We start from the raw sequence: 17542 nt of genomic DNA, 5'->3' as shown, positions 1-17542 counted from the left end.
GGCGGCGGGCGCGCCTCACCCCGTCGCCATGGTGACCCGCAAAGCAGCGCGGGCCGGCGGCGCTTTGCGGCGCTTTGCGGCGCTGCCGGGCGGTGCGGGCGGTGAGGGCGGCGGGGTGGCCGCCATGGAGGGCGGCGGGAACTCCAAGGGCACCGGGCTCGGCGGCCTCTTCGGCGCCGGCGGGCTCGGGTACTCGCACGCCGACCTCGCCGGGGTGCCGCGTGAGTACCGGGGCGGGGCTGGGCGGGGGGCAGCGTCCGCGCAGCGACAGCGCGGCAGGGCCCGGCGGCCGGAGCGGGGCCGATCCCGGGGATCCACACGCGGAGCGGGGATCGGCCGTCCCGCCCGCGGGCAGCCGGGGTTCGTCTCCCTGCCGCTCCCCACGGTTCATGTCCCTGCCGGGATGGGGGCGGAGGGGCAGGCCCTGGCCGTGCCGCGTGTCGCGACAGGCGCTGGTCACGATACACCGTCCCCCTGCCCCCCCATCCCGGAGCTCCCGTTCCGCTTCCTGAGGGGCCGGGGCCGCCTTTGAACGAGTTGTGCAACTTCACGGCGGAATCTTCGCTGCTTCCGCGCACGAGGCGTGCCCCCCTTCGCCTCTCGGGATGCGGAGCGTTACTGGGGAAGGTGGTGCTAAAGCGTTCTCTTTATTTATTTTTTCCTTTCAGTGACTGGAATGAGCCCTTTGTCACCGTATTTAAACTTGGACCCCAAGTATCTAGTACAGGTGAGGAGAGGGTTTGTTTTTATCGTATAGAACTCGATCCCAGTGTTTGCACAGCCATCCCAAATGTCCTGCAGCGCTGTGCAGGGTGTGCTGAGGAACTGAGTGGTGAACAGTGGGAAGAATGAATTTTTGAGTGTTTTACCTAATAAAAGCTTGCAGGGCCATGACATCTAGAAGAGACAACCATTGAGAATACAGAGGATTGGTAAGGTTGCTATGTCAGTCCAAGCCTGCTGGGGAGGAGAGGAGATGTCCCTCCCTGCCCGGAGGCTGGCACACCCAAAGCACCCTCACAGCAGTCCTGGCATTGGTCACACCCTCCCCTGAGCTCCCTCCATCAGTAACAGCAGCCAAAATCTCTCCACTCGTGGATAAGTTTTCTGAACTGTGAGTTCTCTGATCATCACCACAACTGTGAGAATTCTGATGAATCAGGAATTGGTCTTCGGAACCCTGTGGAGTTCTGAACTTTACAGAGGTGTTCAGCCAAGCCCCAGACCTGACAGCAGGGTTTGCCATCACAGCAGCAAATGTCACACCAGTTCCCTTATGTCATTTCCCAGCTGAAGGGGGACCATCACAAAGTGAAACTTCCCATTTTGTTCTACAGAATAACGTGGCTGTCACACTTACACAGCTTAACGTTAGTTAATATAAATGATGGCACCATAAGGAAAAAAAATTTGAACACCAGTAATGTTTTTCTTTCTCAGAAATATTAACTGTAGCTGAAAATGTTTCAGTTAATCCAATTAGGATGCATGTCTTAATGATTTTATTTAGATAATATTTTTCTGTACATGTGACTCTTATTATCTGAGAACATTAAATTTTGTAGAATTAGCAGAGTTGCATAGGATCTGCTTATCTGCGTGCCTTGTGTTTGATGGTGCACTATTTCTTCTGGGACTGCAAGCTCTGAATGCAGTTCTGGGGGCTGTCTATTATGTTTCTCTTTCATTAGAAGCTGTTGTAGCCCAGATTACAATGTAACATTCCCACAATGGCAGAAAACAGGGGATGTGCCTCTGTTTGCGTGTTCACTACTGAGGCCTGCTGTTGTTGAGTGGTCAGAAAAAGGCTAAGTGATTATTTAGACCTCTCCCCAAAACACTCCCTAAAAGTTGTCTTGTTTCCTTAGTGCAGTTTGTCTGAGAACATGTTGGTGTTAAAAGTGCTATAGCAGAGGCTGTAGAACGAAGCCTGTGTATATACCAAGAGATTTTAAAAATAGAAATTTGTTTTAAACTAAAAGGTGTTGTCATCAGTGTCATGATACAGTTCTAAAAATACCTCTTGATGTAACACAGAGGCTACAGTCTGTGTTGTAACACTTCACTGCCCTTATGTTTAGCACTAGGGTGTCGAAGTAAAAAGGGAATTCCATTTAAATATGAGAAAGTTTTGGGAATTTTTAGCTGAACAAGTTGCCCAAACAATCTGTGGGATCTCCATCCTTAGAGAAGCACGAGACGTGGGAGTGACTGAGTGCCCAGCACTATCTGACCCTACTTGTAGCAGTGGGGGTTGCACCAAGTAGTCTCCACAGGTCCCTGAGATTCTAAATATTCAAGGAGAAAAAAATAGCTAATATTTTAGAATACAAGAACTTAAATTATGAGCCTTTAAATTTGGGGTTTCTGTGAAGAAAAGAGAGGTGAGGGTCTCCCACGTTCAAAGACCATCTATTTGCTTTACAAATGCAGAGGAAAAGCCTTATTGTTGAGAACCTTACATTCTGATTGTGGTCTTCCCATAATAACAAATAAAGCAGTGGTAGTCATTATTTAAAACCCACTTTCTTGGTTGGTCCGTTAATGCAGGCACAGAACAAGGTGTTTCCTGCAATGCTTTGTTGCCTCCAGCAGGTAACACGCATTATAAAACAGCATTTTATAATGCTACTGGCAGAAGCCCAGAGGATGGGCCTCCTTGATGGTTGTTATAGAAACTTCAGTGTTACATACAGACAAGGATTGGTTCATCTTGACATTTGGGGCCGTAGTGAAAACTGTCAGAAACTGCTGACTAGTGTATGCACTGAACTTCTTCAAAGGTCTAGTTAGAAGGAAGATAGAAACCATATTAAAGGTTCAGTTTATTGATACAGTATTCACCAGTTTAGAAGCTGTATATTTTTCCTGTATTGCCATCCACATTTATGGTCAAGTATGGGCCTTAAAACCCCTTAGAATGCAATTCCTTGAGCTTGCAGTTGTTGCAGTCATGTATCAGTTACAGAGGGGGTGAGTAATGCTGTGGCTGGAAAGCACAGAAGCATAAAAGAGATTTTCCTGCTTTAGCACCTCATCAACACATGTGCATCCTGTTCATGTGTAATTGATAAACTTCTTTGGCCCACCTTAATTTCTATACATGTGCTGGTTTCTCTAGGCCGTTCCTCTACAGCTTCTTAGACAATGCACAAGAACACAAGTCTGTCCCTGTAAGAGAAAGATACACAAGTAAAAAACTACTGACCTCGCTTATATCATGCCTGATCATTAATTTTGAGTGTACTTCTTTTTTCACCTCTTCAAAATAGGGCACTTATTTCAGTGCATGGAAATACTTCTTTTGGCACAAAGGCAATTTTTCTTTAGTGTCAGAGTAGTGAAAAACCTTAATTAAGGCATTATTGCATCAATTTAGGTTGCTCAGTGAGGAAACAGTGCTGCATACTCAGACGAGGAAGGTTTTTGGAGGGCTTGTTTTGCCTGCTGGAAGATTTAATAAATAATTAGCAAATAGTCATTAAAAACAAAAACAACCAACAACCCACACAGTATGAGTTCCTTGGCTGACTGATGCAATTTCTAAAAATTAAGAGAGCTAGGGGGAAAAAAAAAAGCTCTCAGTTTATCTTTTTAAAGTCCTTTTTCACGCTTAATAAAATATACACATACTGTATTCCCTCTCTGTGCTAGCGTAGGCAAGAATTTTCCAGAAACACTCATACTCATCTTTAGTTCATTGCATGAATTAAAATAAAAAGATTAATAAGGCCTGCATTTTGAAACAGGTACATGTGGAAAATACAAAAGCATTTGTTTTTGTGTTCCCCCAGGACACAGATGAGTTTATCTTGCCCACAGGAGCCAGCAAAACTCGAGGCAGATTTGAGCTGGCCTTTTTTACCATAGGAGGATGTTGTATGACAGGTAGGTGGTTGTGTTTTCCTTTTTTCCCAGCTGTCCAGGTAACACCTGTGCACTACAAGAGTTGATAGGTTGGTAAATGTCCTGTTCTGCAAGTCATTGCTTGTTCTAGTCCTACATGAATAGATATTTGACTTGAGTCTGTACACTGAAGTCTACTCTTAGTATTTGTTTCTAGAATTGTTTCAGGGTTTTTTGTTCCTTTTTCTTCTCAAGAAGTAATAACTGGTATTGTGCCAACCAGGGGCAGCGTTTGGTGCACTGAATGGTTTGAGGCTTGGCTTGAAGGAGACACAGAACATGCCGTGGTCAAAACCTAGAAACGTACAGTAAGTGTTCATCTCAAAAGTTCACCTCAGTGACAGAGTTGTTTCCTCCAGCTTGTACAAGGTCAGATATGAATGTACTGCAAAAATAAATGCCTTTTTTTTCTCTTTAGTGGGGACAAATGGCAATCAGTATTTGTCTTCAACAAGTTATCAAATGTTTTTCATTATAGTGATGTTCAGTTCAAGCTTTTTGCTTTTCATTTAGTCACAGTGGTGTCCTCTGACTTACTTTAAGTACTTGAGAATAAATTACTACTTTGATGGTTACTAAAAATCTATTTCAAAGGCAAAACAGTAGTTTTATATGTTGAAATACTCCCAGAGGCAGCAGAGTTTGCTTTGAGCTATTTTTTGCTGTTGTTTTTCTGGTAGCGAGCCTCCCTTCTTTCCCAAGCTTTTCAAAACCAGGAGAAGATTAAAATGCAGAAGCTGGTCCTGCCTGGATTTGCATTAGGGATGACATTGGTGCGTGCTGCTCAGCAAGTGTTGCAAGGTGGAAGTTGTTCTGGGTTATGGCAGCCATGAACACCCATGGCATTAACATGATTTCACCTTACCTGGTTGTTTGACAGAACACAGTAAAAAAACAGGAACATTTTTTTCAAAAGGATGATTCTTCTAGAATTAATAGTAGTTTAGACACAACTATAAGAAAACCTAAGTGAAGGAGCAGTAGGAAATCAGAGAAGTGGAATAACTAGGGAAAAACAATTTTTGCTCCCAGAATGCTTTGTAACAAGGGAATTTTAGAGGAGAAACGTAATATTTCCTGGTACAGTTTATACTGGGTCTGCCCCATTTTAAATTCTATTTCTGTATTCAACCCCTTTATCAAAATATTCACCACTATAATTACAGCTCTTGTCTAGATGAACAGAATTGTGTTTTATGTATTTGGAATGAGCAGAGTTGGACAAAACCGTGTTGTTAAGCACAAACTTTGATGGGTCGAGGCCAGGAGGTGGCAGTCAGTGCACACCCTGCTGTTATCCAGGCCCTGCAAGGGAAAGGCCCCTGAAGGTCATCACCTTCAAACAGTGCAGTAAGTTCTGTGTCTTCCTTACCAGATGCAGGGAAGAGACTTGCCTAGATTTCCTCCAAATTTATCCTAAATGTACTACACAGATTTTATTTTTTTATGAATTTGAATCAAATATCTCAATGTGTCATGGTTATGCAAATTATCAATTTTCTCATCGGTTCAAAATTGATGTAAAGTGAAGAAGCAGAGGTGGGGTTGTAATCAAGGAGAGGTTGTCAGTACCCTAACCTCTTGGATTTTTTTTCTCGTTTCAAAACAAAGTTCTCCAGTATTGTTTAGTTCATTGCCTAACCATATTCAGTAATGACCTGTGTCCTAATGAATATTATAAGAAAAGGGGGGAAAAGTAGAAAATTAAATCAGAAAGGACATAACATGTGACTCTTGTATTGCTTTAAATGATAAACCAAGTTCCAGTGGTAGTCAGCTGTCCAGAGCAGTACTGTGCCTGTGACAGTGTTACACTGCTGGGAGATAAAGATCAGTCATTTCTTCTGGCTGCTGTTGTCCCTGTTCTGGAGACAGCTGAGGCCAGAAAGAAGTGTCACAGTGCTTCTCTGAGAGCGCACTAGAGGGTTCCTTTCCCTCTGCAGTGCTAGTCTGGGAGCATACATGCAGACATACCCAGGGATCTTCACCTCCTCTGGGTCCTACGTTGGACAAATGGAATTGCAAAGGATTGCCTCTCCTCTTTCTGACTTGCTTTAGTTCAGACTTGTTTTTAGTCCCACACCACTTGCTCAGGCATCACCACGATCCCTGGCACATGGAGGTCTTTTGCCCAGTCACCTCAGCATAAGTGTACCAGCCTCTCTAGTGTGTAGTCACCACCTAAGGAACACCTAGGGTTAGAAAGTTACTTGAAGGGAAGAGATTTGAGTCTTGGTGAGGGTTAAGCTTGCCTTGAAAAGAGGTAAAGATTTTCTTAAAATTTGACAGTACTGAGTGTTTGCTTTCAGTATTGCCTGCACACTATCCATGATTGAGATTAAGTATTACCAAGCTGTGAGGTTTTCCTTAATGTTTTGTTTAGAAGAGCTTTCAGTTCATTATTCCAGTTTTATTAAACAAATGTGTAGTGTAAACACAGAAGACGTGATGTCAGACACTGCCTTGATGTAAACACAGAGCACTAAACATTTTCATACCTTTTAACTCCTTTATAGAATTCTAAATATGGTGACAAGGCAAGGAGCATTATGGGCTAACACTCTGGGATCACTGGGTAAGTAAAGTCATTCTTTTGTAAGGAAAACAATTTAAAGATGTAATTGTTGGGAAAGTGTATTTGTGTATCCTCTAAACAGAAGTGTTCTCTAAGTTTTCATTATGAAATCCATTGTGGAAAAAAAATGCAGGTTTTTTTCTCTGGGACATGAGGACATTTCAGTAGGCCTCAAAAATTAAGTTAAAGGCTAAAATAGGGTTTGAAGCATAAGTGACCAAAAGCCTTTACTTGAACTCCAAAGTTTTTACTGTATTACAAACAAGAACACTAGCTATAGAGTAAAAGAAATCACTAGAAATTATAGATAGTGCTTATTTTTTAATAAATTACAGTTAATTCGTAACTTAAGGCAAAAAAAAATATAATTTAATACTTCTGAAGTAACTTTACTAACCTACAGAAAGACTTAGTGGTCATGTGATCAACTGCCTGATGTTTGTTTCCATTTAAAGAGTCAACAAATATTTATCTGAAGTAGAAAAGGGATAGTGACTACAAAGATTTATCCTTTAATGATGGTGCATTAGCTAGAAAAGTCACATTTGACACTGCCAACTCTAAACCTAAATATTGCTCATAACTAATATGGGTTAGGAGAAACGAGAAAAGAAAACGATCAGTAGTCTGATGTATGAGAAAGAGACTTCTGTGAACTGGGGTTTGGGTGGGGAACGGGCTGTGAAATAAAATCAATCAGTTGCCTTAGAAAAACTGGAGAAGATTTCACGAAAGCCAGTGAATAACTAATGCCCTAGGGCAATACAAGCTCTTTGGCCTCCCCCTTACCCCCAGTCTTAAGAGACCAAAAGTTACACAGTACCTTTGGAAGGAGAAATCTAAAACTGATGAAATTATTTTGAAGAAGAATAATGATGGAACTCATTGCCCTACAACATTGTAATGAAAGTTAGCAATATTTAAATTAGATTACATCATGTTATAACCCTACATATGTTTGAATTTTGAGAAATGCATCAAAGGCTGAGTTGCATTTATTACATTTTGTTTCAGTCTTATTTCTAAAGGGTAGATTAGGTCCTGTTCAAATCAGACATTGGCTTTAGAGACATAGTAGAGAAGCCACAGTTAGAGAAAGGTTTCTGAACTACAGCAAAAGTGTCACTTTTTTCATAAGAGATGCACTGATTGCCTAGTGAGTTTTGTTGTGCCTTTTTTTGTTGGTTGGTTTTTTTCTTGTTTTTTGTTCCAAATCTAATCAAAACATGTCTGAAAACTGAGATGCAGACACGCTGCAGTTCAAGGTTCCAGTTTAGGTGACACATTAACATGTTTTTTCAGCTGTATTTGAAGAAAGATTACTCAAGAAAATGTTTGTGCATTCCAGTAACAAATGGTTATTTTTCTTACAAAACATAGCCTCCAAAATGAGAGTTGAGCTGAACTTTACGTTTGGGGGTTTGGTGTAGCTCTTAATCGTCCTAGCTACCAGAGAAGTTCCTTTCAAAGGAGCTGAATTATTTTTGGTTTTGATTTTGCTTGTGCAGCATTTCTGTACCTCAAAGATTCTTTTTGTCACTACTGACAATTTTTGTCATTCTGTTCCTGAACAGGGGCAACATCTGCTTTAAAAAATTATGTTGAATTCAGCTTTTCCTTCCCCTCATTCTTAATACGGCTTGCTGCTTAGACAAGCTAAAATACCATGGCCTGTGCTGAAAGGAGGAAGATGCTGCTGTTCAACTCTTCAGCATTATTGTTGTTGTTCAGGAATGATTTACATGGTTTTTAGCAGAAGTAAAAATTTCAAATTGTCAGCGTGAAATACAAGTGAGGTTTTTAACATATTTCATTTCATGCATGAATAGATGAGGAGTGTTGATGGGGGTGCCTTTTCCCTTCATCAGAATGCACAGATGATAGATGCATCCATAATGAAAAGCCCATGCGTTTTTCTTTCTAGTTGTCTAAAGTTGTCCCAGAGTATAAAGGGATAAAGTTTTCATGCACAGGCAGAGAAGAAGCAGCTGTAAACTTCCATTCCCAAGCCATCTAATAGTAATTTAAATATCTATAAAACAGAAAGAGGTCTGGGAAAAAATCCACCAAAGATGGGATTTTTCAGAGGATTCCACCTCTTTAAATGAGCAGAAAATCTGTGCTTCAGAAGCATAGTCTAAATAGCTACACCAGGCCTGGATTCTAAGCCTTGTGCCTCAGGCAGTAGGGTTTTTAACTTGAGTTTTTTAATCTTTTTTTTTTTTTCCCCACAGCTCTACTTTACAGTGCATTTGGAGTCATCATTGAAAAAACACGAGGTGCAGAAGATGACCTGAACACCATAGCTGCTGGAACCTTGACAGGAATGCTATACAAAAGCACTGGTAGAGTAGCAAAGTGTTTCTCCTTTTCCTCCTCTTGTGCTTTGTCCTAGTTATTAGGATCCTCATTACTCCTACTAAATACTGTCCTGCTCTGCAAATTGACAGTGTAAAAAGGGCTATTAGCTCGCAGTCCCCTAACCCACACAATGTTTTTTCACACAACTAAGACTGCTTAAGGAGAACTTGCACTTAAAAAAAAAAAAGAAATCCAGCTGAATTAAATTTGATTCTTTCCTACTTGTACAGGACTGACAATAATCATGAGAGCCAAATTATGACTCTTATACCTATGTACTGAAGAAACGCTCAAGTATTTACTCAGGTTTATAGTAAGGTCGTATAAAATACATACACACCTCATTCTTAGCCATGTTTTTCAGCAACAGCAGGAATAAAACTAATTGTTTCCCAAGTCCATGAGTGAATGCAGACAAAGTGATCGGGGGCAGGGATGGAATACACAGAACACAGAGCATGACTGCATGAACATGAAACTTCCTACAGGGGATTCACAGGATAGTAATTCATGGGATAGTAGCACCTGGAGCTGCACAAAACCCTACACACAGTGAAGCTGATGTATTTGTGAAGTTATTACTTAGCTGTTGGTGAAACTGTAGTCCTGTGGTAGGACTCTGGTCTTTGCAGAGTGGTCAAAACCAACAAAAAACATCATTTGAGAACAGCATGGCTTTAAGGTTAGTTTGCTGATGCATCCTGAATTGTTTGCAGACGAGGGTCTGAACTTCATCAGCAAAATGCCAGTCAACACGTGTTCCAAGCTTGACCATTGCAGGTGTCATCTTTTTTAGAGGACTGCTGGGTACCACAGATTGATATTACCACATGGAAAAAAGCCTTAAGTAACTCAATAAAGGTTTGGCTATATGAGTCACCTGCATTTTACTGAGGAGATAATTCTAGAATTAACCTATGTACTCTTGCATATCTAACTGAGCCTCAGTGTCTCAAAAGCATTCCTAAGTCCAGCTTTGTATATGGGACAAAACAGCTTGAGCAATCTTATTTTCCTGTTGGCTTAGACTAACTGAAACCAAAAATAGTTGGCTTGAACAGCCTTCATAAATACCAGCGTGTGCTCTTAACTCTGCAAGGACACACAGCTCTCTTGTCATCAATTACTTCCTTGGGGTTTCATGAGTGATGACAGATTACCAACAGCAGTGAGATAGGGTAACAGTGTAGAGGTCTAACATTTTCTGTAGGAGGTCAGTAAGGAGAACTGCCATCTTTCTCTCCAGCAGAACTTTCCCCCTTACCTTTCAGAAGTACAGAAGTGGCATTATGTGTGATCTTGTCTTGGCACAGTGCAGCCACAGGTCACTCCCACAGTCACATGCACAGTCATCTGACACTACTGAAGTTTTTCGTACCGGGGCACAGTGGGACTTTCTGTTTTGTAACACAAGATCTACTGAGCTAATAGTAGCACTGATAAAGGCAAGTGCAGTCAGTAAATCTGTATTCATTACAGTGTTGTATTTCAGGTATGTGCTGTGCATATGAACCATAGCGCAGAGAAACTCAAAAGAAATAAATTTTTCACCATATGCAGGAAGTGTGACCTCAAAGATCAAGGATTAGTTCTCAAAGTGAAAAAGAATATATTCACATCTGTTTCAAGAACTTAGTTCCAATCTTTTTTTTTTTTTCTTTTCATGCACTGTCCCTCTTGCTGCTTCTCCCATTCTGCCTCTCCTGTTACCTTATGCCAGAATGCCCTTTCTATTCTGTATGGTAAAACTTCTAAGTTCTGCCTTTTCTCAGCATCAGTTTATATATTCACCTAAAAACCCTTGAATATTTAAACCCTGCAAATCATCAGCTCACATCTGTGGCACATCAAGATTGTGAATATTTCCTGTGTTACATGGAATGCCGCGTTGTGTTGCCATTGCAAATCAAGGCTGTTCTGTAATTCACAAAGTGTGGATACAGAGTTGGAGGCAGTGCTGTGCAAACACTTCCATCATTCCTGCTTTGTGAAGAGATCACGAACATACTTAAGAAGAAACCTGTAACATATGGCAGGTCTTTTATTATGATTTCGTATTTAAACACGGCACTGATGGAAGAATCACATCAGCAGCCCTGCTGCACTGAAAAATCCTCCTGTGTACATGGCAAAGCCTAGAGTGAGTTTCTTAAATGATTAAGCATTAGATGAGTGAACAGGAAAAAAAAAATAGTGGGAAGACTTTTTGAAGGCTGAGATTTGTTGCCCCAAAGTGGTCCCAGTTTTCACAATTTGTCCTTGTAGAAGTGTTAATCATTACCAAAATGCCAGGAGTCAAACAGAACGTGTACGTTCTAACGCCATGGGATTGTGAGCAGTTCCGTGCAAGGCTACTTGACGTACAAGCTGTGTGTGAGAAGATAAAAGAGGATTGAAAAACCTGCAAGTTAGGACAAACTGTGGCAGGTCAGCCCCCCCTCCATGTTCCCTGGAAGTTGCAGTAGTCACTGAAAGTTCCCCATTGCAGGTGACTAAAGCAGTTAGATCCCCGTTATAAATCCAGTGCTAGCTGGAATCCATCTGCCCACACTGCATGGCTTGGGTTAACAGACACTGAATTGAGTTTGAATGTAAAACTGATTTAAGCAATTTGGAAACATCATAGTGGTTGATTGCTCTGACCAAAGTAATCTCTAGCTTTCACATTTTTTGGAAATTAAATTCAATACCAGTATTACTTACTAGATTTCAGCTCAAATGTACAAGAGTAGTTGGGCAGTACAAAATGTACTGTACGACAGTACAGTATTAACTTGTTTGAGACTTACAACTTTAGGGGAGCTGCTTTTTGAGCTTACCACTTAACTTCTACCCAGACCATTCAGTTTGAGTGACAGACAAAATAAAACCCTTTGTGTTCCTCTGTCAGTGGCCTATGTAGTAAAAATGTTACTGTGACTCAGCCAATTCGAGTTTTGCTAAAAGAGAGTCTGATATCCTAAGTTCATAAGGATGGTTTTTCCATTTAATAAGATCCTATTCTTTACTCTTCAGTTTCAAGAAAAGGCAGAAATTAATATATGTCATGCCAGGCTTTTTTCTGATAAATGCTACAAAGCACAAACACATCTTAAACAAATGGTTAGCCTCCTTGCACGTGATTTCAACCTCTTTTCTAAACCATGCATCTTTCATTTCCTCATGATTTTACTAGTAACTATAAGTAAGAAAAAGATGATTGTCACTGTGCACTATGTCACTGTTATTCCCTCCCACCGTGAAAATGCACATGATTCCAGTCATCCTGTCATAAAGGTACAGCTGGCTGAGGATCTTGCACTCCTCAAGCTTGCAGGATTGATCACTCAGGAAAAAGATACTGAGCTAGGCGGGACTTTGGTCTGACCCAGTGTGACAGCCATTAATTTCTCACTGAAATTCCTGACAGAGACTTCAGTAAGCAAAAAAGTTAACTAACCTTTACCTCTTATCCGAGGGTTACATAGGTTGTAGATGTTCTTTTTCTTAGGTAATTATCCCCTTCCCCCCCCCCCCAAGGTTAGGGGTAACGAGAACAAAAGTAAAGTAATGCTTTAGAAAAACTGCATTACTTTCTTTAATTACTTTAATGCAGTAGGAACCTGACACTAAGCACAGCATCTCATGCCTTTTACACAACAGATGTTATGTAATTTGGTATATAAAGTGGTGTGCCTGAAAAGAAGGGAGCTGCATGCTAGCAATAGCTGAAGGTAGTTGTCATTTTAAGACCTCAGAACACGACCCTGAAAAGTCAATACGTTATGAATTAAGAAGGGCTAAATGTTTTATTGCCAGCAGTAAAGTCTGGCTGGAGCTCAAGATCAGTTCTGTGACATTCAGTGGGTAGTTCAGGGCAGTTGTGTTAGCTGACTGCTTCTTGAGCTATAAAAAGCCTCTTCCCTTTGGGGTTTTTCTTTTGGCCAGACAGGATTGTTTTCTTGTTCTTGTTGCATGGGGAGAGGGAAAGAGGAGCTTTTAGGGGACTACCACAGGTGTGGGCTGGGATATCTTACTTTCCTGCATTATTTGGAGAAAAGCAAGTAAAGGATTTGCTTCTGAACGTTGAAGTTCAGGACTGTCAGGCATTTTAGAAATTAAGAACCTCTTAAAACCTCTTTCAGAGGAACAGGTCCATAGGATAATGAGTTAAATGGTGTTTAGTGTAAGGATTTTGTTTCAGATCTGAAAGAAGGAAGAGATAAGGGCAAAGTACAAGCAGCATGAGAGCTTGTTGAGGCTTTCTTAGTTACTTGAGGACTGATGTCTTAAGAGTATGTGTGGCCACTGAGAGCAGTGCTGCTTCAGTGGTGCCCAGCTCTCCTAGGCAGGAACAGTGAGCCAGGGGCTCATTGCTGCAGGGATCTGCAGATGCCATTTAAAACAGCTGAAGTAGCTTCCTGCCAGTCAGGTGCTGCTTCTTTCGCTCAGTGAGAAGACAGGGAATTTTAATCACGTTTACAAAGTACTTTCAACAGCTCTAATACTTCTAAACTTGTAAATTAAATTGCAAATTCCTGCTGTTTTTCTAATTTAGCCTTCATAGCGCAGCAACTACAGGAAATGTTCCCTGTTTCAAGCTTTGTTGTTTCTGTATTTTAACCACAGTACTGCCTTAGTTGCAGCAATTGGAAAATGGAATGTGCTTTTTTGGAATGTATCTTGCTTCCCGATACAAGTTTATAAATTTTCTCAGTAATTTCTGTATCCACAGACTTTGCCCACACTTAAAAGATTTCATAAAATGAACACCATGGAGCAGCAGGAGGAAACTGTTCCTATTTTCTAATGACATAGGACCACCCACAGATGTTCAAACAAATGTCTTGATGGTTGGGGTGGTCTGGTTAGCACCACTGTGCTTGAATTTGGAACAAAACTGAAATTGCCTTGTACGTTTGAGAAGCTGAGCCCTTGAAAGCATTTAAAAATATTTTTGTTCCTGGAAGCCTGAAAGGAACTCACTCAGAGTATCCAAGAGAGAGATTGGAAGACAGGAAACTAATCACTATTTAATGATTACACTTCATTTGTTTGGCATAAGTAGGTGAGCCTGAGGTTTCACTCAAGGTGTTTCCAGTGTTTGCTCTTGGATGGTTCTTGGTTCTAACATCCCAGGAACTATCCCAGGGTAGTGGAGTAACATTCTGAAAATAGGGACTGTAAGGTTCTGATGACTTTGCCCTCATGTTATGCCATGTAGATAATGGTTTTACCTACTGCACAAGTCCAGTTCAGTGTGAGGAGAGGCTCCTGCCATGAAGAAATGCAGAGCTGTGCTACTGGAATGCTGTGTGTCATGGCACAGCTGCACTGGAATGCAGGGTTGTGTGTCATGGCACGATGTGCACTGGAACCTACTGCAAATGCACAGAACAGAGACAATACTTGATGGTGAAAAGGTCCAGCAGCTCAAGCCAGAGAACTAAACTCCCATTTAGAGAGCATCAGATGTGTCTCTGGAAACCCCTAGCAGTCCTCAACTATGTTCAAGGTACCTGATCTTAAAATACCTGCTTCCAGAAGTGTCTGTCAGCTGGAACCTTTATCTTACTGGGACGTGCAACACAACCACGTTTCAGCAGGGTTTGTCAGGGCAGGCTTGGTATCAGAGGCTTGCAGAGAGAGATTGCAGAGGAGGGGTGGGAACGTGTTCTATCATGCAAACACAGCTGGGACGGGAGTGGAGAATTTCTTTTTTATTTTTGTTAACAACTTAATTTTCTCAGAGAGCCTAACATTTCCTGCCCAGCAGCAGGGCTGCATTCTACAGTGCATTACTGTTTGAAGTCTACCACAGACCTGCTTGTATTTACCCAAATGCAAATCTGACCATTTAGGGAAAGTTTTCTCTTTCCCTTTTTTTGTATTTACCATGGATAGTTCAGAAACCAAGAGCAACTGCTACAAAAAAAAAAATTACTGTTAATATTTTGTAGCAGAAGCTTAGGGGAAACATTCCTGGTAGGAAACATTTCTTGCTTGTTTTCTTGGATATTTTCTCTCTCAGTAATGCACAGTTTTAGTTCCTGTTCACAAAAACACCTTCAGCAATGTCCCCAAGTTGTCTGGGAGCCTACAGACACCTTTAAGCCCTGTGATTGACACTTGTAAGTGGGTTCAGAGCTGCCATCCTTACCTGACTGGCCTCAGCACATGGAAATACAACATTTGTTGTGTTAGAAGTATTACATCTTAGTAGAACTGTGCCTTGAGTCCACAGGATGCTACCAAGTGGCTCAGCTATCCAAAGTAAAGATGATACCTTTCTTGTGCAATCCTGACTTCATCAAATCTGGAACCAGCCTTGATCAGCTTTCAACTGCCTGTTCTTCCATAGAAAGAACAGGATTTTAAGAGGAAAGGAGAGGAATTAAACTTGGAGGCTGAGGAAAGAACCTCTGGGAATAGCTATAGCTCTGTCTGCATTGTGTTCTGTGGGGATGTTCCACACTCTGCATTTCCCTGTACACCCTAATGATCAGTTGATTCCTGATAAGAACAGCAGAAAATCAGGCTCTAATGTTTTATACATTTTTCCCAGCAGAAATGAGGAGTCAGTATTTTTACAGATTATCTCAAATACTTGTTTTGCACAAAGTGTCCTTTAAATTTCACCTGTGGCTTTTTGCCAGACACTGCTTGCACTTGGTTAGTTTTGTGTACCCAGCTGCAACCCCTTCATATGAAAAGCTTTTTTGTGCAACAAATTCAGGATCAATTAGCAAACACAGAAGCCTACATTTGCTTTCCTAAATGCTGATTTAGGCACATAGGGAATACTCAGTAAGGCTTTTCTTAGAGCTGTTGAATTCTCAGCAGTTAGGGCGGTGAACTCAGGTTTATACACCTAAAAGCTCTCAAATGATCACAGCTGGTCAGGGAATTAATTTTTTAGAAACTATGGCTAGACATGGCTTCTAGTATCAAGTTTAACAACTCCAGTGGAATCCATTTAACCTTACAACACAGGAAACACAGTCTCAGTCTGACACCAGCAGCTTTGTGCCCCAATACAAACCTAAAAACAATTTTGTGAGACAACTTTATGACCCACAATAGGAAAAAAAAAAATCTCTCTAATTATCGAGATGGATTTGCTTTCAAGTTTGAGGAACCTGAATTGCACTGCCAGTTTCACCAATAAAGCAGACAGGTTTTATCTCGCTGCCAGGAGAAACTGGCCTTGTTCTATACACTGTACACGTTATCTAGCTTGCTTCAGCTGCAATGATAAACATTGCAGAATCAACCTCAGTGAAGTTTTCCCAGCACTGAGGGTCACACTCTCAGCTGTTCCTGTGCATTTATGATGCATTCTGGGAGCTCTAATGAGGCACTTCCCACTACTGAGGAATAGAAGCATTTTGCTGTATAGTAAAAGCATCAGAAGTCTCTACTTCTGCCCCTGTACACCCTAGCACTGCATGGATGGAATGGAGTTAGGGTGCCATCTGACTCCCAGCTCCACCCAGGTACCAGCCAAACTTGCCCTCTCTTTTTACCTTACACTAAGGTGCTCACAAACCTTAATCACCCGTGTGACAATTTTCGCTATTGTGAGGTGATAATTTTGAATATTAATAAAACTAATAGTAAAGAAGTTGTTCAATGTACACCCTAGTAAATTCTTGCAGTTTATTTCCCTCCTGCTCTTTCCAGCCAGAACTAGTTACCATAACTGAAAAACCTATTCCTCCTCTGAAAACCTAAAAGGAAGAGTTCTTACAGCAGGAAGAGATCATACCTAACTGTAAACAATTGTGTTAAGGGCAGATGAAATAGATTAAGTAGGACTTGGGAAAAGCCATCTTTGCTTCCAGTGCTCTGTAGTGGTTCCACGAGGCAGTAGTGCTAACACAGTCTGAGAGGAAGCCATTACAGCAGAATGAGTGTCAGGACCAGGAGTGACCTGGAGCCTGGCAGCAGGTTTGAGAGGAAGGTAGAATTAGCACAAGGACCCTTTCTGGAAAGTTACTCAAAAAAGAAAACCTTTTGCATTAAAATGCCTCTGGATTTAGAGCTGCCAGCTTAGAAGTGCTGTTAACTGACCATTTCCTCAAATATGAGTTCAATGAGCTTTTACTCTTTTTTCTGTTTCAGGGGGAATGCGTGCGATAGCACGAGGTGGGATCGCGGGTCTGACGCTGACCGGCCTCTACGCTCTGTACAACAACTGGGAGCACATGAAGGGCTCCCTGGCCCGGCAGTCCCTGTGAGCAGGGCAGAGGACACGCCTGCATAGTCACCAATCAAATCAGTTGTGAGATATATCTGGTGCCCCTTCCTATTTTATTTACAATTAGTGTGAAGCTGAAGGAAGCTGTGTTGGGAGGAACCTCTTGACACCGTGTAGCTGGACTGGCCCTTTCCTTCCCGCCAGCCAGTTGCTGGAGAGGCAGCAATATTTGTTGGACTTGCAAGTGAACAGAGTGGCCACCAAGACAGTCTCCCTGGCACGCTCACCAGCCAGCCCTGGGCCAGAGCCACAAGGCCCGCTCGAGTCCCACTGCCAGGTTTGTTGGGGCACGGCAGCGACAGCCCTGTAATAAAGTCTGTATCCATAGAGCATTCCCTGCAGCCTCAGCACACAGCACCTGGCAACTGGCACAGGGCAAGGCTTGTTACTCTGACAGCACAAAGCAAGCTATGAAAAGGGACATCATCATTAATAAAAAGGGTGGTACTTACTCAATGCCA

At 41.8% G+C, this 17542-nt stretch overlaps 1 protein-coding gene and 1 non-coding gene across 2 annotated transcripts; both read left to right on the top strand.

Moving 5' to 3' along the window:
• The first annotated feature begins 53 nt into the window (after window positions 1–53).
• On the top strand, window positions 54–17542 carry LOC114063586 (mitochondrial import inner membrane translocase subunit Tim23). The gene is made up of 7 exons (XM_027895953.1): window positions 54–221; window positions 669–727; window positions 3795–3888; window positions 4130–4214; window positions 6423–6481; window positions 8716–8826; window positions 16946–17542. Exons 1-7 carry the CDS (start codon window positions 125–127, stop codon window positions 17059–17061), a joined length of 621 nt encoding a protein of 206 aa, XP_027751754.1. The 5' UTR covers window positions 54–124; the 3' UTR covers window positions 17062–17542.
• Window positions 5669–5871, top strand: LOC114063596. The gene has a single exon (XR_003572584.1). It is a non-coding gene; the product is annotated as a small nucleolar RNA SNORA74 (small nucleolar RNA).

Source organism: Empidonax traillii, unplaced genomic scaffold (assembly GCF_003031625.1).
Source record: "Empidonax traillii isolate 1590-97213 ecotype Southwest subspecies unplaced genomic scaffold, ASM303162v1 scaffold475:size860808, whole genome shotgun sequence".
Taxonomy (NCBI): Eukaryota; Metazoa; Chordata; class Aves; order Passeriformes; family Tyrannidae; genus Empidonax; species Empidonax traillii.
Note: the sequence above shows the minus strand (reverse complement) of the source record. Positions and strands in the feature narration are given on the sequence as shown.

Coding starts and splice junctions, on each gene's coding strand:
- LOC114063586 (XM_027895953.1), top strand. CDS start 125: ATGGAGGGCGGCGGGAACTCCAAGGGCACCGGGCTCGGCGGCCTCTTC. Junction 222..668: donor CGACCTCGCCGGGGTGCCGC/GTGAGTACCGGG, acceptor TTTTCCTTTCAG/TGACTGGAATGAGCCCTTTG. Junction 8,827..16,945: donor AATGCTATACAAAAGCACTG/GTAGAGTAGCAA, acceptor TTTCTGTTTCAG/GGGGAATGCGTGCGATAGCA.